The sequence below is a fragment of the Borostomias antarcticus genome, assembly GCF_949987555.1.
Source record: "Borostomias antarcticus genome assembly, chromosome: 8".
In the NCBI taxonomy this organism is placed as follows: Eukaryota; Metazoa; Chordata; class Actinopteri; order Stomiiformes; family Stomiidae; genus Borostomias; species Borostomias antarcticus.
In genome coordinates this window covers 27,038,351-27,062,516 of record NC_140241.1, presented here as the reverse complement: position 1 = coordinate 27,062,516, position 24,166 = coordinate 27,038,351, and the positions used below count along the sequence as shown (strand labels likewise).

General features: G+C 43.9%; 2 protein-coding genes across 3 annotated transcripts; one reads left to right on the top strand and one right to left on the bottom strand.

Annotated features, from left to right (window-relative positions):
- Positions 1-1,699: 1,699 nt before the first annotated feature.
- LOC311312609 (G protein-coupled receptor kinase 5-like) lies at positions 1,700-10,699 on the top strand (the record flags this gene model as incomplete). Its single annotated transcript, XM_084442572.1, has 16 exons — positions 1,700-1,751; positions 3,906-4,001; positions 4,203-4,315; positions 4,492-4,569; positions 5,597-5,676; positions 6,842-6,934; positions 7,038-7,101; positions 7,287-7,427; positions 7,669-7,859; positions 8,121-8,158; positions 8,634-8,726; positions 8,844-9,052; positions 9,375-9,512; positions 10,138-10,275; positions 10,370-10,507; positions 10,618-10,699. 16 exons carry the CDS (start codon positions 1,700-1,702, stop codon positions 10,666-10,668), a joined length of 1,713 nt encoding a protein of 570 aa, XP_084298698.1. The 3' UTR covers positions 10,669-10,699.
- A 242-nt stretch (positions 10,700-10,941) lies between these two features.
- On the bottom strand, positions 10,942-17,497 carry ash2l (ash2 like, histone lysine methyltransferase complex subunit; the record flags this gene model as incomplete). Of its 2 annotated transcripts, XM_084442333.1 has the most annotated exons (17): positions 10,942-11,632; positions 11,835-11,894; positions 12,009-12,107; positions 12,363-12,455; positions 12,546-12,739; positions 13,193-13,360; positions 13,473-13,690; positions 13,870-13,969; positions 15,095-15,112; positions 15,364-15,439; positions 15,608-15,703; positions 15,831-15,926; positions 16,124-16,218; positions 16,351-16,439; positions 16,739-16,884; positions 16,989-17,055; positions 17,439-17,497. In XM_084442333.1, 17 exons carry the CDS (start codon positions 17,495-17,497, stop codon positions 11,525-11,527), a joined length of 1,782 nt encoding a protein of 593 aa, XP_084298459.1. In that variant the 3' UTR covers positions 10,942-11,524. The 2 variants fall into 2 exon arrangements, with proteins under 2 accessions (XP_084298459.1, XP_084298460.1); XM_084442334.1 differs by lacking the exon at positions 15,095-15,112.
- Between the last annotated feature and the right edge of the window lie 6,669 nt (positions 17,498-24,166).

The window sequence follows — 24,166 nt, the reverse complement described above, 5'->3', positions numbered from 1 at the left end:
TGTGACAGACTACTAAAATCTGCAGTTATTTGCAATATTTAAATGTACTTCCACTGAATGTATTTGTGGAAAAACAAAATATTAAATCTCATATGGATGAAGATTACGCTAGGCTGGATCAATGACTGTCCGCACATCAACACACAATGGCGCTGTTCGTCTGATAAAATATCCTAAATGGAAATAAAGGAGCCTAGATCAACCAACCTTCTCCTGTGAAAACAACCTGCCGGCTACGATGCTGCGCGTCTCTCCTCCCCGCACTTTAGTTCCATATGAGGCTACAGAGCGACCAAAGAAGCGGCCATGTTCTCACTGGCTGATCGCTGGGTATCACACCACTGCCAATGCCGCACCAACAACCCACTCATTCATCACCATCAACAGGTTATGTTGAAATCTACAACTCTGTAGCCTATAGTAGGCCTGTTGTCAATAAGCCTCTCTCTCTCTCTCTCTCTCTCTAGATAGTGTTGTTATTTTTTTTTTTTACCAATTTGGCCAATAGCATATAGGCTTATTTCTGTCCTGTTGGATTCTACCTAAAATGCCTAGCCTAAAATGTTTGTCGCCTAACATAGGCCTATTAGTGAATATTGAGTGTTTAATATACGAGAAATGCCATTATCGGGTAAGCAATCAAAGGTGAAAAATGTATTATAGTCAAGTTGGTGTAGACTACTATGCCGGCCGGGCCAACAACTAATCACTTGACACTTTGTGCAACTTGCACCTTGACACAGACATAGTCATCCATGATCGGATGGGATACGTAGATGAGGATGATATTGATAGCCTACTGAGACGGCGTCCAGTTTGGGACCTTTAAATGTATAGCTGTAGCCTACCTTGGACTGGAATAGGAACTGAGTACGTCACTGATAAGATATTGGAAGGACAAGTTTACAAGATTACACCTAACCCTAGCCTACTTGTTATACCTGGTGAATAAACTTTCTAGTATATGCGCTTGCGACAAGACCTGCAGCAAATCCATTGATTTCAAAAGTCGTTAACCGGAACTAGTAGCCTAATGAAGTGACGCGGCTCAACCTCAGTCTTGATGAAAATTATATAGGGCCTAGTTCTCGACAGACACCTGCAAATACTAAAATGCATTTGATATTTGAAACATGGCTATATAATCTGGCTTTTTGGCTAACATAGGTAGGCTACAGGCTACTCTTGAGCTGATGCCCACTTGGCTACAGTAGAACTAGGCTAGAAACGCTACACATATGGGCGTTTCCAGGTACTGGACCCTCCCTTAGCTCCTTAGATCGTCTACGGTGAAAGTTGTAGTAGGCTATGACCGTCTTACTAGTCACCAAACACACTGAAATGTTCTTTGAACGTGTTTGATGGGCGGAAATAGCAGACTGACGCGGCTCAAGGAGGTAGAGTTGCGCAGCAGCCCCTCTCCTCTCCAGACTCTCAGCACCGCCGCTTTGGAACCTGCGCGCCTGTCCAGCATCCATGCGCTTTAATTGGCACGGCGCACGCATGTCTATACTTTCAGAAAGTGTCATTTATACTCCCATTTTGTGTTGTGGACAATTTCAATAATTTGGCAATTATTTTTATGGAATACACATGCAATCTTTTTTGGAGCGCGGAGGTTTCCCCGATATAGTTTTTGTTTGCGGAAGTTTCCCCGATGATTTTTAGCTGTATGGTTCACTTACTTTAGTCCAAACCAATGGAGATTGAGAGCATGGTGGCAAATAGTGCTCTTATAAAGGCCAGGGAAGGTAAGATAAGACCTGCTTTTGTTACAATACTAAATAACCCAACTGCATAACTATTGACTTATTTGTTAAAAAGTTGCCTAATATTTTACTAATCAATGGTTTATTGTAAGTAGAAAAGTCAACCCTGGAGGTGTTGTATTTTGCAGAGCTGAAGGTCGACAGGGTCATGGAAAACTGCATGTCTCTTCATCACCACAGATAATGATGCAACTGATTCATTAATGAATGACTTGAGGCACACTACCCCAACTAGCCCACTGTCAGTCCACATCAAAATAAGCATGGCACCTAGATTGTACTGTAGCATATATTTAGCAAATGAAAAGAACAAAATAGATTGAGTGAGACACCACAAGACCCTAACGCTAAATCTTATGGAAACAATGCTCACACATACTACATACTTGTGTATCCTTCCTTACATAACCTAAAGCACTGCATCACCAGCGGTTGAACTGTGTGGGTGTAAGAATGGGACACGAACGGAATGCAACTTCTATTATTATTGAAGAATGAGGAATAAGGAAATTATAAATAGACACCGATTGACACTTGATTAGATTTAGAGTGCTGACATTTTCCCTGTTCCCCTCCTTCCTCAACCCACTCAGGTTAACTCGGGGGAAGTATTCTGTCCTGACTTCCTTAACACCTTAATCACCTACCTGACATCATCTGATGAAACTATCCTGCAGGGTCATTGACGTATTTCACCTCCTGGGATACTGTGTGTGTGTGTGTGTGTGTGTGTGTGTGTGTGTGTGTGCGCGCGTGTGCGTGTGTGCGTGTGTGTGCGCGTGTGTGCGCGCGTGCCTCTGTCAGCTACTGCCCAAACACATGCATGCATGCACACACACACACACACACACACACGCACTATGTATCCCAGCAGGATACAGGATTTTATTAGTTGCACTACAGTATGTCATCAGGTGACACCTGCAGACAGGAAGAGTCATAACTTGTCAAATGCAACACAAACATACACAACACACTTGTGGTGATGACATATGGGGACCCTATGACATACCAGACCCTATAAGGCTTAATGAAATGATTGTGAACCTTACAACCATATTGTACCTGTTACACCGAGTGTACAGTATGCATCTGAGTATGAATGTGTGGTGTGCACATGTGTATGGATACAGTGCATGACGTGTGTGTGTGCTTGTGTGTGTGTGTGTGTGTGTGTGTGTGTGTGTGAGAGAGAGAGAGACTAAGGTACATAGATATGTGGCCTCACAGGATTTGTTTCCACTCCCAGAGTTATTTATAGATTATTCACTGCAGAGGTGCTAAGATCTAGAACCAGACTGGCAAGGTGAGCAACATACTCCCACGCGTATGCACACGCACACACACACACACACACACACACACACACACACACACACACACACACACACACACACACACACACACCTACAAACACACACACACACACACACACACACACATAAACACATGCAAACTCACTGTAACACGTGACATGTTTACGTCACTACTACAGAGATAGATAGAAAGATAGATGGATAGGTAGATAGATGACCCTGCAACAATCTCTGTGTGTGTGTGTGTGTGTGTGTGTGTGTGTGGTTACATGTGTGGGTGGGTCATGTCTGTCAAAGGCTGACTCCTAAGTGTGTGTTTCCTGGTTCATGTGCAAGTAGACAATTGAGGAATCACTCAAGGTATTACAGTAGCATCTCAGTAGCATGGTATTTCTATGTGTTTATGTAATTTGTAGGGATATTATATTTGTATAGTTTGTTTGTTTCATGTCTGGCTGCACACCAAATGTACATTAATCATATAAAGTAGGCCTACCTACCTACTTTACGTACCTACCTAGTCAATAACATACGTACCCACATGTAGCCTACCTAGCCAATAAAGGGTCTCCCCCCAAAACCATTCCGAAGCCGCGCATGTACAGTAGTCGCAATTTAGTTCGTTGGATATCTTTTAATCGGTAAGATTTTCCTGTAAATACTACTTTAAAGCAATACATCGTGATATTAGGACCTTTACAAACATGTCTGGTGTTAATTCTCCAATTATTATTGATTCCCTCTGTTTATATGTAGTTTTATTATGATTTGATCAGCGTTAATATGTCCGTGTCTGTTCTTTCTGTATACTGTACTGTAGGTGGAGGAGCTAAAGGGAAAGGACGAAGTTCCAAATGGAGAGAAATGCTGCGCTTCCCTCATATCAGCCAATGTACAGAGTTGGCTAACAGAATTGGTCAGTATTTGTGTGTGCGCGTGTGTGTGTATGTTTGTGTGTGTGTGAGAGAGATGGTGTGTGTGTGTGTGTGTGTGTGTGTGTGAATGAGAGAGAGTGTGTATATGGGGGTGTGTGTGTTTGTGTGCGTGTGTGTGTGTGTGTGTATTTGTGCTTGGTGATTGATACAGTACCTGATGTGTGTGTGTGTTTCTCTCTCAGAGCGTGACTACTCCAGTCTGTGTGTGAAGCAGCCTATTGGCAGAGAGCTGTTCCGTCTCTTCTGTGACAGCAGCCCTGACCTGAAACACTGCAATGCTTTGTTAGATGCAATGGTAGGTAGTCCTCATAGAAGGTGATTATAATCATGTGGAATGAACAAATAAATCAATGTTAAAAGATTTGCCCTGTGTGTGCGCTGGTGTCTGTCTATGACATAGACTATGTGATCCATTTTCATCTCTCTCTCTCTATCTCTCACTCACTCTCTTTCTCTCTCTCGTGCTCTTAGGAGGAATATGAGATGAGAACAGATGGGGAAATGAGGAGTTTTGGCATCAAAATCATTCAGAACTTCCTTAGTAGTCAGGTACTGTCTTCACACTACACACCAATGTGTGGGTCTGAGGCCTGGATTACACTAATGCGTATTCATCGAAAAAAGCATGTATTTTCCTGCGTTTGTGCCTAGCAATTAGGCATTACCCTGGCGACAACGGCCCTCGAATCCAGAGGCCTTGGAATACACCTTGAGCTGCGCAGTCAGGCTAGATATCCGGAGCTGCGTTGTAGTGTACGGTATCCAAACAGTCGTGTAATTGTGGATGGTTTTCGTGGTCCGAATAGGTAGCCATGCAAATACACATTAGTGTAATCCAGGCCTGAAATAAGTAGCCTGGTACGACCATCCCGTTCTCGCGAGCTCACATTCTGTTTCATTAACGCAGAACGGTCTGGCCTTCGCCTCCTCCAGAGCGATTATGCCAAAATCCAGACCATACCGGGCCAATCAGGGACTGTGTTTTAACTGCTGTCCCGCCCCACAGTGGAAAGCAGCCCCTGATTGGTTCGTGTCCCTGCCGCTCGCTAAACAAACATGGCAGCACCCGAAGCAACGAGTGGTAGGCCTAACGTTAACGTTAGAACAATAAACGCAGTTATAAGTGAAATTATTGCAGAAATAGACTTAATCACTTCAACAAAAACAAGAGTATGCACTAGCGGAGTTTCTCGGTGGAAAATATGTTTTTGCCGTTCTTCCGACTGGATTTGGCAAATGTTTGCTGAACGCTCATTGGCTGAAGGTGTTTGTCTGTCAAGGCAAGTACCCCCTCCCACATAATCGCTCTCTATGGGGCGAAGGCCAGACCGATATTGCGGAGCGAAGCAGTGAGCTCGCTAGATCGGGATGGTCATACCAGGTTATGAATTAAGTAGCCTACAATATTTGTTGTATTTTAACCCTACTGTGATTTATGTTCATTATTTCTATTGTGTGTGATCTTTGCCTTACTTGATTCTATTACTTGTGCTTACTTAGTTATATTGTGTGTGTGTGTGTGTGTGTGTGTGTGTGTGTGTGTGTGTGTGTGTTGCAGTCCTCCCAGTGTGTGCAGATGGTAGTGAGCCACGGCCAGATGTGCAGGTATAATCTGGATGTTGATCCTTGTAGAGATGTCTTCGCTGACTGCAAAGAGTGAGTTTCAAATGCTGCATCTGTGTGTTTGTGTGTGTGTGCGCATGTTTGTGTATGCATATGCGTATGCTTGTGTGCATATGTGTATGCGTGTGTGTGTGTGTGCACGCGCTTATTTGTATGGGTATGTGTGTGTGCGCATATGTGTACACGTTTAGAAATCTGCCCGGGTGGCCCTGTTGCACAAAGGGGGTGATATGGATAAATTAGACAGCCATCCTCCTATCTCCAGATTCCTGTCACTCTTGTCACTAATTACACAATCTCAGCATTAGACAACAGGAAACACTGTGCTGCCCTCTTTGTAGATCTCTCAAAAGAATTTGATGCAGTTGATCACCACCTGCTTTTAAATAGACTATATAGTATTGGTTTGGATAGAGGTGCTTGTGACTTTCAGAATTATCTGACGTCAAGGTGTCATTGTGTGAAATCGGGTAACATCCAATCTGATTTCCTGTCTATCTAAAGGTGTGCCTCAAGGCTCAGTGTTGGGCCCTTTCTTTTTCACCATCTATACTATTCTGCTATTCAATCACGCCAGCGTGATCAGGGACTCCCAAGGGTTAATGATATTGTATCTACACTAACTGTCATGCTCATTTATATGCTGATGATACAGTTGCCTACTGTATTGCGGATACTGTTCTGGAATCAATCAATCAAAGCTTTATTTGTATAGCGCATTTCATACACAGAGGTAACACAATGCGCTTTACAGAGAACAAGGGAGGTGGGCATAGGTCCCACCCCTACATATTCTAGAGGGAAGCAAAAAAAAACAGTATCACCCAGGAAGCCATTGAGAACCTGCATATTAATACCTTACAACAGACTCTAAAGCTTGAGGTACTTCCTCCAGTCACAGTTTAAATCCATGGCTCTAGACCTTTGTACTTCGACCGGTAACTGTTTATTATTATTATTATTATTATTATTATTAATAATAATAATAACAATAATAATAATATTGTCGTTATTATTATTGTATATTGCATTTGTTCTGTTGATATTTGTTTCTCTGTGTGAACTAGTCAACACTGTAAATGAGGGAAACCTCAATATTTACGATTATAAATAAAGGTTTGAAATGAAGTATTTGCGCATGTGTTTGTATGTGTCCAATGCGTGCCCACTCCTCTCTGTGTCTCATACATTACGACAGTGCCCTTCATACATGCCTTGGAGGTCTGCCCTTCCTTCAGTACCAGCAGAGCATGTACTTTGATCGCTTCCTACAGTGGAAGATGCTAGAAAGGTATGTACGATATGTATGTATGTTTATACTGCAGTATGATGTAATACACCCTAAGGAATCATCATGTCGCCTCTAACTGTTGCCCCCCCACCTCCACCCCTAGACAGCCTGTTACCAAGCATGCGTTCAGACAGTACAGGGTGCTGGGGAAAGGAGGGTTCGGAGAGGTAAGGCCGTTCCACGTTTCACATAAAAAAGATTTAAACAATTTATCATGTTAGGGTCATCTATATTTGGCATCAGCGGTATCTAGGTCTTATGGTAAAGTAATAAGGTGTTTGTTTTGCTCCATCAATCACTTGGAGGTCAGTAACACAAATCTCCCTTCTCCTCTGCTTTTCTCTCTCCCGAGGTGTGGGCGTGCCAGGTGCGTGCGTCAGGGAAGATGTACGCATGCAAGAAGCTGGAGAAGACCCACGTGAAGAAGCGGAAAGGGGAGTCCATGGCCCTCAACGAGAAGCAGATACTAGATAAGATCAACAGCAGATTTGTGGTCCGATTCCTCAGAACACCTGATTCACTTCAACCTTGCGTCTGTGCTCTCTCTTTCCCCCCCCCACCTATCCTTCTGTTCTGTTCATTCAAAATAGCTGTGTGTGTGTGTATGTGTGTGTGTGTGTGTGTGTGTGTGTGCGCGCGTGCGTGCGTGTGTGTGTGTGTGTGTGTGTGCGCGCGCGCGTGTGCGCGCTCAACAGATTACATCACATACACACTATGCCTCTCTCGCTCCGTAGGTGAGTCTGGCTTATGCCTATGAGACCAAGCACTCTCTGTGTCTGGTACTGACCCTCATGAACGGAGGAGACCTGAGGTTCCACATCTACAACATGGGCTCTCCAGGCCTGGACAAAGAGAGAGCCCAGTTCTACGCTGCAGAGGTCTGCTGTGGTCTTCACCACCTCCATCAGAATGACATAGTCTACAGGTTAGTGGGTTGTTAGTTTACCGGTAGTTTTGTTTGGTTGACTATTTCCAAAACAAGGTTTACATTGAAAAATATCTGATATGCAGAGGACGGAGGATGTATGCGAACAAGTGGACCGTTGTGGTCCTCTTAATGGTCCTTGGCATAATAAGATGTAAAATCTTGTTTGTATATCTACAAACCAACTTTGTCGTGTTAAAAGGGAGTGTTGTCATACAAATGATAACCTGTTTTGGTCATTTAAAATGTTTCACGTTTCAGGGATATGAAACCGGAGAACATTCTGTTGGATGACAATGGTAGGTGCACTTTCAGGTCAACAGCCAGCATTTACCAACACAATTGGTCTTAGTTCCTGTGTCTATATATAGCTCCACCACACACGCTCTGCTCTATCCGGTCTCACGTGTCATTCTTCAGATTCCAGTGATGAAATCAGTTGTTCCAAGGTAGCAGGAAATGCCCCCAATGCTATTTTTGATTAGGGCTCACCCACATCAATAAGACTAGACAGTGGGGCATTCAGGAAGTTGCGTGACAACAAAGTGTGGTCTACTTAATAACAATTGCATTTGGCAATTTGGCAAACAACTGTCTATACTGTAGTGTCAGCAACACCCCACCCCATAATTGGCGTAGTGTCAGCAACACCCCACCCCATCTGTAAATCTTTGAAACACAGGAAAGAATGGGAATGTTGCCTGGGTTGACATCATTAAAACAGCATGACACATGATCAGTATATTACATCTTAATGTTCCTCTCTTCTCCCAGGGCACATCCGTATCTCTGATCTGGGCCTGGCTATCCAGCTGACAGATCCAGGCGATCTGGTCCGAGGCAGGGGGGGCACAGCGGGCTACATGGGTACGTGTCTCAAAAGGCAAAGTCTATCAGCTGCATGTTACTTTCACTAACAGCCTTTCTTCCATCTCCAGACCATGAAACATATAAACCTATTATACCATGGCTTCTACCCCCCAGCTCCAGAGGTGATTGGCCATGAGTATTATGGGATGAGCCCTGATTGGTGGGGCCTGGGCTGTCTTGTTTACGAGATGATAGCAGGACACCCCCCTTTCCGGGAGCTGAGCGAGCGTCTCGAGAGAGCCGAGATGGAGAGAAGGATACGGGAGAGAGAGGAGGAGTATGGGAACATGTTTAGTAGTGAGGCGAAAGACCTGTGCCGTTCGGTGAGGCCCAGTGGTTCCCTCCCTCTACGTGGGTTGGGGAGTTAATTCCAGGGATATTCACAAACTTCCAATGGGAATTCATGGGAATTTATGGGAATTAATGCACATTAACAGGAATAAACTGGAAAACAGAATTGATCCCTGTTAATTCCCATACATTTCCAGTTTATTCCCAATAATTCCCATAAATTCAGAGTATTCCCGGAATTTTGCAACCCTAGTTAGTCAAGATTTCATGGTCCACAGTACTGCTGTTGGACCTACATGCCTGAGAGTTCATTAATGAATCAATGTCATTAGGGCACCTCTTGTTTCTCTATAGCTGTTGACCAAAGACCCAAAGAGAAGGCTGGGCTGTCACTCCGCTGGGGTGGAAGAGGTGAAGTCTCATCCCTTTTTCAAGAACATCAACTTTAGGAGGTTGGAAGCCGGAGTGATCGAGCCCCCATTTAAACCTGATGTAAATATCCTCTCCGCTTTTACACCAAACCCCCAAACCCCTTAACCCTAATCTAATATGAATCATTTCATGTAAGAGATACTGGTGGTTGAGTATTTATACATGAGATATGTAAATAGAAAAAATATGATCTGGAGGATAGGATAGTATGTTATTGATCCCAGAAGGAAATGTCATGGTTCCAGTAGCAGTACAGAAGGACAAAAAATACTGTAATCACAATGAAGAATCAAGAAATTGGTGAGGAAGACTAAAAGTACAATCTAAAGCGGATTATAATAAATCCTAAATTGCGGGAAAAAAGCATACACCAGAATGTAACTGTTAACAACATTCCTAAATGAGCAGGTAGACATGTGCAAATAAACTTAATGCAAGTAAACACATGGAATTAAGCATGCAGTATGTGTGGTAAATGTCTTGTCTAAAGAGCCCAATTAGCACCATTTAGACAAGACACCTACTAAGTGTATGTAGGTACATATGACATGCAGGTGTATATATGACATACTAAGTTATTTTTTACAACAACAACAATAATAACAATAATTATGCATTGTTAATTGTATTATTGGTCATTATTACTAATGTGAATGTAACACTTATAACTTCCCACCTGTTTTAGCCTAGGTTGGTGTATTGCCAAGATGTCATGGACATTGATGAGTTTTCCGCTGTGAAGGGAGTCAGCCTGGACCGAAGAGACAATGATTTCTATACGATGTTCAACACAGGCTGCGTCCCCATAAACTGGCAAAACGAGGTAAAGGACCTGTCTTTCAGGTCATTCTGCTTACTCTGATCTTTTTTAATTCCATCAACTTCCTCTCTCACACCCTTCCCTGCGTTTCCTGTAGATGATTGAGATGGGCTGTTTTAAGGAGCTCAACGTCTTTGGGGCCCTTAGGACACGAACTCCAGACCTGGAGTGGACCTTGGCTCCTCCCACTGAGATCCCCAGACGCAGTCTGTTGGATCGTATCCTGCGCAGACATGTAAGATTCAATTGTCACACACACACACACACATACAGTAAGTACACAGAGACAGAAATACACATACACATTTTTCAATAGCAGTGCCCTGCTACTCTTTTGCGTTGCAGAATGCAGAGGAGTTTGACAGCAGTGAACACACACGTCTTACTGCCCTCTAGAGGGGATATACCAGCACTACAGCCATGGCCGAGCGAAGGACGTTCAACCCACAGCCTGCAGTTATGGAGCTAGCACCATACCCAACTACTTCACCAGAGCTCAATATCCAACCACAGCCAAAGACAATGGTATGAATCTGTGATGTTATATGTATGTCAATTCACGAAGCCTTATAAATGCATTAAATACATTTAAGAAACAGTACTTTTGAAATCTTTATTTTATTAAAACAATTATGAATACAAAACAAATCTCAAAAGACAGAACCCCATAACAAAGGAATTTAAATTCACATCTATGAAAAAATGTATAACCATAATACAGACACACAAGAATCCAGACATATTTGAAGACATTAATGTATGGAAGTTAGGACTGGTCTGCCCAGAAGTGACAAGAGCATGGCAGATCATTTTGTGAATTTGACATCTGCTTACACTTACATTTTTAAAAGAATGTATACACTTGAGGTTAAGCATCAATGTATTTCTTTATGCTTGCCGCTTATACAAATTATTCTAGCTTCAAAACAGAACCTCTAAACTGAACTAAGGTTTTAATAGTATGATCCTTATGCAGAACACAGTAGTGGAACTTCACTTGTAAGTTGTGCCAACAGGAACATATTTCCTCTACAGTATTTCATGTTCTGAATATACATTCATATTACAGACTCTTGCAATTTAAGAAAATTATTTTATTCAAAACAACCAAAGACAGTTTGAGCTGTACAGACCTTTTCCAGCTCCAGAGGTTGAACATGAAGTGGTCCATACATATGACTGGTTGAAGGGATCCTACTTTGGTCAGAGGTGGTCTGACTGGACGTGCATATTGAAGTGTGTGTGTGTGTGATTAACCCTCCCAGGGAGGGCTGCGTCTCCCGTCCACCTCCGTCTCAACATGGTACAACATGTCTGCCAGTGTGTGCTCGATCACTGCACCCCAGCCCATGTCACTCATCTAGGGACAAACATAGCCTCAATCAATCAACCAATCAATCACAGTTAGTTAAATGTCACAAACAAAACTTCAAATGTTGTCCTTTACGTCACATGTACCAGAAAAGTTCAAACAATCTTACATAGAAGTTCCATACAAAAGTGTGTGTGTGTGTGTGTGTATCTGTGCGCGCACGTGCTTGTGTGTCAGAGAGAGAACTCACTGGCTGGTACTTGATGTCCTTAGGGGGGTGTTTGAAATGTGGTCCGAAGTTAACAGACACCTGAAAAGACAGAAAAAGTACATTTGTTTCATATGCATAGCTGCATGTACTAAATTGCTGAACGCTGTATCGTTTATAGTCTTTAGTACTGTACTGTGTGTGTGTAGTACTGACTGTGCAGCCCCTGTAGAGAGAGATGGCGGGGAAATAGAGTCCCTCAAACATGTTCTCATAGGCCAGCCCCTGATTCACTCCGTTCTTGTAGAAGAACATCTATCGAGGAAAACAGGAGTCGTCAACAACCACAACAACAACAGATCACCGTCTGACACCAGCAAAACATGGCAGACCTTGTGGTCCCCATTCTCATAAAGCAGTCTTCATAAATTGCACACGGGAGCATGAGCAGCATGCCTTTTGATGAACACTCCCAGTGTAGCATGTCGTGTCGTGGGGAGAGGTTCATTCGTTATTCAGCCACGACGAGCTGTACTCTGAGCAGGGTCAGAGGTCGGCGAGGTCGCTCACCTTGCTGGGGGTGACCGTCTTCAGGCTCTTCTCGGCCTTGTCCACATAGTCCTTCTCCTCAAAGTACAGGTAGCTCTTGAACTTGATCAAAGCCTAGGAAGACACACCCGGGATGTCGGTCAGATCTGCCGTTAAAAGGAAACCTGTTTGTTGTCCTGCATCGCCGCTGTTGTTAGAGGTTACCTTGTCCTTGTATGTGTCGGGCAGGGCCTTGGCCGTCTCTGTTCCGTCGGGCAGGTCGATGTAGAAGCCCAGTGTGTCTCCCTGGCCGTAGCCCGAGGAGTAGTGCTTCCCTAAGGACTGGTGGAAGCGCGTTCCCTTCTTACTGCGCCATGAGTAGCTGAACTTATCATAGCCCAGAGGAGCCTGCAGGTTACCTACAACAAACATGCAGAAGCAATACTAATAATAATAATAACTTTCATTTATATAGCGCCTTTCATACAACCTACTACAAACATACTAACGAGACGCATCTGGATGGCGCTACATGGTAAATGGACTGCACTTAGGTAGCACTTTTATCTAAAGCACTTTACAATGGCCTCTCATTCACACACACATTCACACACCAATGGCGGCAGCTGCCATGCGAGGTGCTAGCCTGCTCGTTGGAAGCAATTTGGGGTTCGGTGTCTCGCCCAAGGACACTTCGACATGTGGACAGGAGGAGCCGGGATTCGAACCGCCGACCCTACGATCGTTGGACGACCCGCTCTACCTCCTGAGCCACAGCCGCCCTACATGAATGATTGGTTTTGTGTGTGTGTGTGTGTGCGCGCATGTCTACATACGTATACGCGTGTCTCTCTAAGAGTAAAGGTACTGACCTAGGGGTTGAGACCATCCCAGCCTGGCTGCGGTGTCAGGCGGCATCTCGTCGATGGAGACCTCAAAGTACCAGGCGCCCTTCCTCACGCCATGGGACGCCCGAACCATGGAGTAACCCTTCTCTCCCGTCACGGTCAGGCGGTCATCGGAGATCTTCAGCTGGGGGGCTGGGAACACGGACACAAGTACGTTTTTGCATTAGGACTTAAAATAAGAGAGCTCTGTTGTACAGGGCCACTGAAGTCCAATAGGCGCGTGTGTGTGTGTGTGTGTGTGTACCTCGGTCATGCAGAGCCAGCAGTACTCTCTCATACAGACAGGCTCTGTAAAGGTCCCCTGGGATGGGTTTACCAGCCCAGCAGTCCAGCTCTAATTTCTCGGGGTCCGGAGCGTGGGGGTCTGGCTCTGCCAGGATGTAGCGGTAGCCGTCCTTATTGAAGGGGTGCTCCAGGGGGTAGCCGTGAGGGGGGAGGCGCTGGGCTGAGAACAGAGGGTCGCTACAGAGGCGAGAGGGAGAGGAAGCGAGAGAGGAGAGGAGGAGAAGAACGGGACAAGAGGAGAAGGACAGAAGGGCACAGGCAAAGTCACAGTCTGTATTTCTGTCAATGGGGTTCCAATGTAGACACTGAGCTTTTGTACGGCCCATGCTGTCCATGGCGCTTGCGTTCTCCACCACCTGCGCGTTCTCTTGGCTGCTCCGGCTGTCGCTCCCTCCTGCTGCTGCTGCTGCTTGCGCTTGGCTCCTCTACCCTTCCCTGGGCCGGGGGCCAGAACCCCTACACACAAACGCATAGGTTACACAGCAGCTCACACACAAAGGATGCGCGCACACACACACGCTCTGCAAGAGTGTATGTGCCGGCAGTCTGCAGTATTCCAAACTTGGGCCAAGGCATTCGGGAATCAGCCATGTAAAAGCAGGTTGATTGGGACGTGTGTGTGTGTGTTGAGCGAGAGAAGGGAGCAGCAGGCATACGGAGGCAGAGTTTAGTTCATGAAGCCAAATACCATCAGCCTCTCTTCAACTACCTGGTCCACAACAACCTCCAGCTGGGATGTTGCTTAGCCGTCCCTCCCTGGACACTCCCCGTGACGGGAAAGGATCGGATCAGAGTAAGAAATGTGTTGAGAACTTTAAAAAGCCATTAGGAACAGCAAAGCTGAATTTCAGATGTTACTCACTGCCTAATACCCATTCGATAGTTTCCGATCTAGGAGGAGTGTCCAAGGGTAGGAGCTCAGGGTCATCAGGGGTGAGGAGGACAGAAGGGAGGACCGAGGTCAATTTACAGCACTTGGACCAAAGCCAAGACATCAAGTCTGAAATGGCACTCTACTTGACCCTCCAAGGCCTTAGTACATGGGTGCATAGAAGTGCATCTGGAGAATAGAGTGTGACTTGAACACAGCCAGGACCACAGGCTTCCTGGAATGAGGGGCTCAGGAGAAGCAAGCCAGAGGACAAGATAACGTTCAATTACCCATCATAGGTTAAATCAAAAGGGCAAAAGCTTCACACAGCACCAAACATATGCGGAGAGCAGTGGAGGAAGGTTGGGATTGGCCTGGATTGAAGTTGCCCATTGGGGGTTGGGATCAATTCCATTTCAATTAAGAATTCAAGAGGTAGCTACTAGTAACAAATCCACAGACGATACGTCTTTTGAATCAAACGTCTTTCCAAGTCTTGCATTTTACTCCAAACTCACTTCCTCAATTGAAATGATCCCAAACCTGTTGCCCATAGACATTGATCTAAGGTCAGTTTGCATATCCGTTTCCTTGTTCCTAAACTAGTAACTGATTTTAGACCTGTGCCTCAGGGGCAACCTCTAACCGGAAGGTAGCGAGAGCACAAAACACGCTGCTCTGAGACGGATGCTAAAACACCACATATTCACCTGAGAAAGTAGATCCACCTGGAACACAACACACGTCACTGAGGATTGCTTCCATCATCAACATTGAGAATTAGCAATGTACTGTACCTCTTGGAATCTTTTTAGGAATAAAATGTTCCAAAAATAATAATAATTTGCATAGCAAAACATAAAGGCATGATTGAACTACTATGTGAAAATAATTGGTAACGCATTTTTTAAAAATTTAATGCGCTGCAATGTGTGTAATCACATGGCTAAGGCTGTGTGTGTTGGTGTTCTGAACTCACCGTTGAGCCCTGCCGCAGTGGGGGCCGCTGTTGTCTGTTTCTGGTTGTCGTACGACGGGCCGATATTCCCCAGATCCTAATGAGAGAACCTGCTGTCAGCATCAACTCAGACTGCATCAGGCAACAGTAATGTGAACAGGCAGATTGGACATTCTACTTCATAGAAATCCAATTCCATCTTGAACAGAGAATTAGGCGGGACCCAAGGAGAGACAGCATGGTGTGTGTGTGTGTGTGTGCGTACCTGGTCCAACAGGCCAAATTTGGGGTAGTCCTCCTCTGCATCTTTACTTCCTGGATCAGGGTGCTCCTTCACCAGAAACACATCCCGCTCTTTACTCTATTAAACACACACACACACACACACACACACACACACTCTTCAGCCGTTGTAGTTTTTTTTTAACATGACTGATGTGCTGAAACCCTTCTCAGTGCCTTGTCTTTGACGCAGGTGAGATCATTACCATAGTCTTCACTATGTTGTTGGGCCAGGTGAGTTTTCCTGGCCTCTGACGGGTAGTCATGCACTCCCAGTGCTTATCGATAAACGGTATGATGTCCTAGAACAAGAGAAACCAAAACAGAGACACAAAGCATCTTTGAGCTATTAAAGTTGAGTATCTATTATGATGGGAACAGGTCAACAATTATATGACTGACTACCGTCATGTTTACAGGATCAAATCTCTATATATCCAGTCAGTCTAATGTTAACTTTGCGTTTTATACTCCTGTGTTTTTACTCTGTAACGGACACCTTGTCTTTGGAGAACATGGTTTTGGGGTGCTCCTCCTGGGTCCTGGACCGCCATGTCAGGTTAGCTAGGGCTGTGAGGCACATCTCCTTCAGGTCTGAGAGGAAGTGATGGTCATAACAGTAAGCACTCGCTCGAAGGCAGGTGAAAATGTAACAAATCAGGTCTTATAATTGATCACGATGGGACAGGTAGCCCATCTCAGGTGTGTTTGTGTCTCAACACCTACTGGCTTGTTTCCGGAGGAAGTAGGTGTTGCCACTGTGATGGCACACGTTGCAGTGGAACACATAGTTGGTCATGAAGGGAAGACAGGTCCTGTGGAGAGAAGTTGATCAAACAACACAAAGGGCTGAAATCTGAGGGAATATGGAGGCAAACCTGGCTTAAACTGCATTTGAACTCCTTACAAGAGTTTTCCTGGAGTGTCAGGTGTGTAGCATTTGAATTGTTGGGACTTGATTCCATTGTGCCAGGACAAGATCGACATGCCTCAATCAATCTAGCATGCATATAGATTTGAAATGATTTAAAACACTATTTCGATCCGGGTCTGTCTGAAAGGTGAACTTCTCTTCAGCTGGTTGAACATCAACATCCAAGCCAGTGGAACTTACGCCGTATCGATGCTGAAGGTTTCTGCGGTGAACCACTTCATACACAGGGCACACTGTAACTCCACGTCTCCCAGCTGTCTGCCGCTCTCCTCATCTCCTGACCCTGTCAGTGCATCAGCTGCCTCCGAGCCCTCCCCACCGGTGTCCTGAGAAGGAAAGGGTTTCCAGATCATTTTCAAGTAGAGCTGGTTGGGCTTTCTTACTGATGTACGTTGGGTGCAAACAACTTTCTTTTGTGTGCAAATAGTACCATTGCCTCCTTGCCATTCGAGGACTCTGTCTCCATGTTGGCTGACAAGTCTCCAAATCCAGCATCACTGAAAGTAAACAAAGCAAGTTAGCTGGCTAGCTAGGATGTCTAATCTAGCTAACAAGAAAGTTGTTTTATTCAATTAAATGAAGAAAGCTGTTCTATTAGAAGTGGCGTTACTGGATTAAACTGTCAGATAACGTTAGCTAGCTCGCTGGCTAGCAGAAAGACCGCAGGGTATCATGGATTGCTATCCTAAACAAGCTAACTAGCTAGCTAATGTTAGCTGACTGGCTACGCTAGTTTAGCGTTTCAGTGCTGTAGTACAGTAGTGATATGTTCTTTAACCAATCCCTCTATATATACACGTTAGGCTAACTCTTCCTACCCAATATTTAGCAGTCAATATGATTTAATACGACAAGAAGGTTAGGACTAAGCATGACAAACCCCTCTCCTGACTCGGGTTCAACAACAGATGCATTGCCCGCCTCTCCCTCAGACGCCATGTTTCAAATCAATGAAATAGGAAACACCGCGAGACGTTTTTTTGGTACGAGAAGAGTCATACCGTACCCGTGACCGTCATACCGTACCCATGACCGTCATAGATTATTTATGATATGATTTATTAATATATTATATTATTTCGTCATAGAATCCATTATCATGTTGATTGTATTTATATTTTGCTATTCTTGCACTTTGGCTTTAGCACTAGATTATGCTCTTAGTAACTTGTTTAGAAAGGAGATGGGCTAGTGAGTTCTGGTGAGTATTAGTACACTGACTACCTACGTTCCATGCAATTATTGTAAATTGCTTTGATTAAAAGTGTCTGCTTGTGTAATGTAATGTAAAAATGATGATGGCTTGAGCTCTCCTGCTTTCGATCATCCCTTCCTCCTCATCCTGCCATCTCCTTTTCTGTGTCTTTCTTTTACATACAATTTATATTATACCTCCATGCGTCATACCGTACCCATGACCGTACCACACATCTGCAGACACCACGACGTGGGCTGGGATCTGTTTCTGCATGTTTGACAAGTTTTACAGCTGAGTGAGAAAAGTAGATGGCTTCATATAATATAACACATTTTCAAGTAACTGATATGTCTTACTGGTCATCAGATTTCAAAAAAAAAAAAAAAACATTTAAAAAAATCTTTGCTTTGTACGAAATTATTAAACAGAACGATTTATGAAGAGTTTAAGCATGGTTGATTGTTACCATGGATGTATTAATAGCATGAATGATGGATGTAGCTCACTCTGGTGATATTCAGCACGGCTTTTTTCGGTGTATTGAAGTATCATGCATACAGCGCCATCTGCTGATAGTGCTGTGCTTAGCAGGAATAACAACCACATACCCAGTATACCCCTAAATAAGCAACAGAATACCGGTAATACAACTAAGCGACAATGTAATTGTGTTATGTTTTTGAGACCTAGCTTTCATCGAATAAAAAAAGGAAGCTAATTTCCCTGTCTTCAAACACCCAGTGCCACCATTGACCCCCTGGCCTATAGCCTGCTCAACCTCAGCCCTTTCATTTATTGAGCCACTGCTATCAGTTCCACTTGTCAGTAATTCAAAACAATCTCTTAAAAAAATTATATAAACTTCCCTTAAAGATTTTTGCCAGGAATTTCAACTACCTGAATTGAATCAGTCCTAGCCATCTGGGCTGAGAAAAGGAATAGATAAATGTTCACAAAATACCTCACAATGTCACCAGACATTAAATGCCTTAAACTCTATTCATTCATTTATGGACAGTTTCCTCTATCCTAGACTACCTCCAGGACAATAGAGGTACATGTCATAAAGTAGTTGACGTGTGTGGCGACAGACAGCCCATAAAGGCATCCTACTGCTGAGGAATGCTGGGAGTATACCCCTGAGTGTTGTTATAAAAGCCTTTTAACCGTTGTTAAGGAGATGCTAGTCGTGGTGCCTCCTCCTCTCTCTCATTGTATTGGACTGGAGACCCATCTGTGAGGTGTGGAGCTGAGAGACAGTGGAGGAGTGATGGTGACGTTAGGCCAGTCTTCATGTAAAGGACACCCACCCCCTGTATGGCTATTCTATTCTCAATTATAGCATGACTGGCGGCTTACATTTCATGAAATGAGATGCAGATGAACAGTAGCTATTTGCACTATGGGTATTCAGTATGTGATTATTTTATAATAGAATCCATTATCATGTTGATTGTATTTATATTTTGCTATTCTTGCACTTTGGCTTTAGCACTAGATTATGCTCTTAGTAACTTGTTTAGAAAGGAGATGGGCTAGTGAGTTCTGGTGAGTATTAGTACACTGACTACCTACGTTCCATGCAATTATTGTAAATTGCTTTGATTAAAAGTGTCTGCTTGTGTAATGTAATGTAAAAATGATGATGGCTTGACCTCTCCTGCTTTCGATCATCCCTTCCTCCTCATCCTGCCATCTCCTTTTCTGTGTCTGTCTTTTCATTTCTCTTATGTCCTACCTTCACTTTTCTTCATAGCTATCCCCTCTCAACCTCTTCACCTCCTCTCCCTTACGTTCCTGTCTTTACCTTGCTCCCTCAGATCACCGTTTGTTTTCCCCTTGCCTCCCGCTGATCCTGCTAGACAAAAGCCCAGGTCAGGGAGGGTCAGGGAGGGTCAGGCCTACTGGTGACATCTGCTAATTGTCCTGGTGGGCCGGCCTCACTTCTCCCCTCAATACCAGTCACTCTGTGGGTGTCTGTGGCTGGGAGGACACTGGCAGCTGCCACCCTGCTCCGTCTTTATGGTGGACCTCCGCAGGGTCATATACCCCCTGTCCTTGCCCTCAGCCCCCTGCCCCCTGTGTGCAACCTGAGGCCTTTGGGGGTCTGACCCGCTCTGGGGGCTATAGAATACTTGAATGGATTTAATGTAGGACTAAGGACGTGACTATTTTGAAGGCTTTAAAGCGCTTAGTGCAATTACAAAATAAATCCTGGGTTATTGGTTATTGGTTGTTTTGGTGTTTTGGAAATGATACACTACATGCTCTTAAATCGAGTTTGCACTTGCATCTGCCATATGCACTTTGACAGTGGGTGGTTAATGTAGAATGTAGAATGTAGCCTATAGATTTCTCTGTGAATACATTTAATTTAGACATCATATACATCTATTTAGACACTAAATTAATGCATCTTTCTTGTTGACCAACAGATGGGCCATACTCATGAGGATAATGTGGGGCCCTGGAAATGGATGCTCAATTACGAATAGGCCTACAACAATTTAAATTATTCCCCATTTTATTTCGTAAATTATCCTACAAGATTGTTATTTTGGAACGTTTCATTGCCTGCACAGAAAATAACGTCAAGAGCTATTGGGTTTGCTGCTCTGGGCCAGATGGCCTATTGCACTCATAACCTTGTTAGTTCTAATTGTGTGGGCTTCTAATTAAACCTAAGTGCTTTGAGAGGCTACACTTCGACTACGCTATACAGTTAAACCGCATTCAATAAAAAACACAAATGACTATTGACAAGTAAATAGGCGCAACTTTCCGTCTAAGAGGAGTCGATTAATTTGCATCACAACCACCGTTCACGTGTCCTACCAGCGTAAAATCACACAATTGCAAATAATGACAAGGCAAACGACAAAAAGGAACACGATTGTAAAGAAAAGGGCACATTTTAACCAGATGCCTGGCAATAAATAACAGGCTATCCCTCACCAGCTGAGAGCATGCATTAACATTTTATAAGAGGCCCTTGTGGGGGTCCCACGGGCCAAGAGTGTGTGATGGGTATGTAGTCTATGTTTGCGCAGGAAGGGGCGCGTGCGATTGTCTTGCATGGCACAGTGGGGCCCTTGAGTAACTTTTTTTTTTCTGAGGAAGAAAAATGCAAATTCCATGCTGGTGAGTGGCGTGTGCTGATCTTGTATAAATAGATGGTGCGAATGAATCTTTGAACCAGAGTAGCGCGAAGTGCTGGAGCAGGTGTAGAGGCAAGACAAGTCCACCTCACCATCGTGCCTTTTAGAGACATAATCCAAGACGAGAAAAAAGATGCAGCCAGAAAAATCACAGCAGATTGGCCTACAGAAAACCGCGTTCTCTGTTGCTGATATTCTGGATCCTACAAAATTTACAGGGAAACATATCCACGCGAGTCTGTGTTCAACTTCAGATAAGGATGCTGGGAGTTGGACCTCAGGTGAGCTTTCACTTCATCATGCTTAGCTAGGCCTACGTGTTCAAAGGGCCAGTTGACATACTACAGGGTATTTCGGAGTGTTATTTACGATCAAAGCACCAAATTATTATTATTTTATTTTATTTGTATGAATATCAAATCAGGGATTTGCCAGAAATAGCTGGGTCCTGACCACGAGAGAGCAGTGTTGGGTCATTTTGTCCATTGACGATAAAATTAGTGCATTTGACAAACGCAGAAACCCGGGGCTTATGGCAACTCCGTCAATCAGGTTCTGATTTAGTGACTCCATTTGTCTCAACTCTCTTTGCTTTCTTTATTCTGGTTTAGGAACATCGCCAGGTGGTTCAGCTGACGAGTGCTCTGAAGCAGAGGACACGGGTGCGTCTCCAAAGCACCGCTCTGCGTGTCGAAATCCCGAGGGATCAAAGGGCAAAAGCCGACGAATCCGAACAGCGTTCACGCTCGACCAGCTCCATATTCTGGAACACAGTTTCCAGAACAGCCACTATCTCTCTGTGTTTGAGCGGTACGCCATCGCTTCAGCTCTCCGCCTTTCCGAGACGCAGGTCAAGATCTGGTTCCAGAACCGACGCACCAAGTGGAAGAAAGAAAGCGAGGGAAAAGTACGTGAAGAGGACCTGCACGGACTCGGATACCCTTGTCCTCCTCCCTTCCATTCCTCAAGCCTCCATTTAAATCCATTGCATTGCCAAAAGGTCGCACAAATTCAAATGTTTGCAATGGCATCGCCATACAACCATTATGTGAACCATTACGCGTACAACTGAAATAGCTTACAGCTTTCCCAAGACCACTTTAGAGGAGTCTGAACCAAATGCAATAGATTCAATGCCATAAGAGACTGCTATGTCATGACAAGTAGTGCAATTCAGGCTATTTATACGTATTTATAATGAATTTCTATTTATGTGTGTTTGATGTCAAATAAATGGCTGTAACTATAAAATGTTGTGACTGTAACTATACAATGTTAAATGATATTTTCATACTGTTAAACACTGATAACTTATTTTGATACAGAGCTGACCATACAAATGACGTGTACTTTTATTCATACAATTTAAAAATAAAAAGTGACTTTTAACTATTAAAAAAGATTTTGTGTTTTGCCTATATCACTGATTAGTCTGAGAATACACTGGGTCTGTGTTTAAACATGGGAGGTGCATCAAGAAGGATGTCAGACTAAAGGGTGGTGTGGTTGTGTGGTGTCAAGTTTTAAAGTAACACACGCACATGCACACACAAACACACACACACACACACACACACACACACACACATACAAGCCAATGGATAGACAGACAGATGGAGTGGGTATGTACAGGGCTCTCTGTCTGTCTCCCTTGCTTGCTCACACTCTCTCGCTCTCTCTCTCTCTCTCACACACACACACACATACTGTATGCACGCACACACACATACACACACAAATGCAGTACACACAAGCAAGCTGAATCTAACCATCTATGTGTGCCCCAACACACATGCTCTGTGTTATCTTCAGATGTCACAGGGTCATCAGCTACAGAACCACACACAGCTCCTCAATTCAATCCCCAAATGAGGAATCTGCACCTTGTAATGTGAAGATTATAAAGTTGAACCTAAACACAGGGATTAGGATATAATGCTGCATAATGTGTATGGATTATGCTTATTGTCTTATTTGAATTGTTTTGTTGAAAAAAATTAGAAAGTTAGAAAGCCTATTAGTCCCCTTTACCAGTCATCAGTGCTGTATTAGAAACAGATGGACAGACTGGAGAAGAATGCTGGGTGTTAGACAAAACCAAACAACCCCAGATAGAAATGATCAAGTTTCAGATTTAAGTACTCTTTTTATGTTCATGGACGTTTCAAAAAACCTCTGATTTTAGAGACTCACACACACACACACACACACACACACACACACACACACACACACACACACACACACACACACACACACACACAGCTAACATCTCCTGGAAATAAGTCTTACAGTTTTCCACGAGACAGACATAACAGACATATAACAGACACACAACAGACATGACTGACTGCTCGGTGATGCCAGACTTACATGTAACAGTCATTTAAAAAAAAAAAAGTTTTCCATCCTGAAGGCTTGGAGAAACCTTCCACAACAGAAACTACAGGAATGCATATAGCGACCTACAGTACGTAATTTATAACTCTCACATGTTAGGAATGTAGGACTAAGTACACGCTAGACTTTCAAAGCTCAAAACACTGACATTGGGATGTTTTAATCTGAATAACAGGATTCAGATGGGCTCTTTTAGGAGGGAGGATGATAGAACAGAAAGGAATGTTCTGTGTATCATCACAGCTGGCTGTAATAAATCTGATTGAAGAAACAACGCTGTGTTCCAGCGAAGAGGACCTATTCATTAGACTGAAAAGCCGTGGTCCTAGCCCACCAGTGGTTCCTGACTAGCCTTTAGGGACAACTGATGCATTTTTAATATGGTTCCACACTCACATCCTTCTTTTCACTACTTATCCCTCTTTTTTTCCCCTCTCCACTTTCTATCTCCTTTTCTTGAGGCAGGGACAGGTTTGGACATCTCCTCCTACACCTGGAGGCATTATCTGGTTGTCTGTGTCAGTGTGTGCATGTGTGTGTGATTGTGTGTGTGTGAGTGTGAGAGAGAGAGAGAGAGAGAGGGAGAGGGAGAGAGAGAGAAAGAAAGAGCTCTAGGTCTGCTCAAACACTTAATCCCAAACATGGAAAATGTGTGGGTTCTTTGACTTATTTCCCTTCCAAAGAGTGATGTCCCGAGAGAGCTTCTCTTGCTTGTTGGCACCTTGATGGGTAAAATGAATTAAAAATGGTGACTGCATGTTATCATGCATTTAACATTCCCTCACAGTAAAGCACTACAACTGCGCAGCAAAATCTTGTTTCTTTTCCTCGGCACTCATCTTTTCTCTTTTT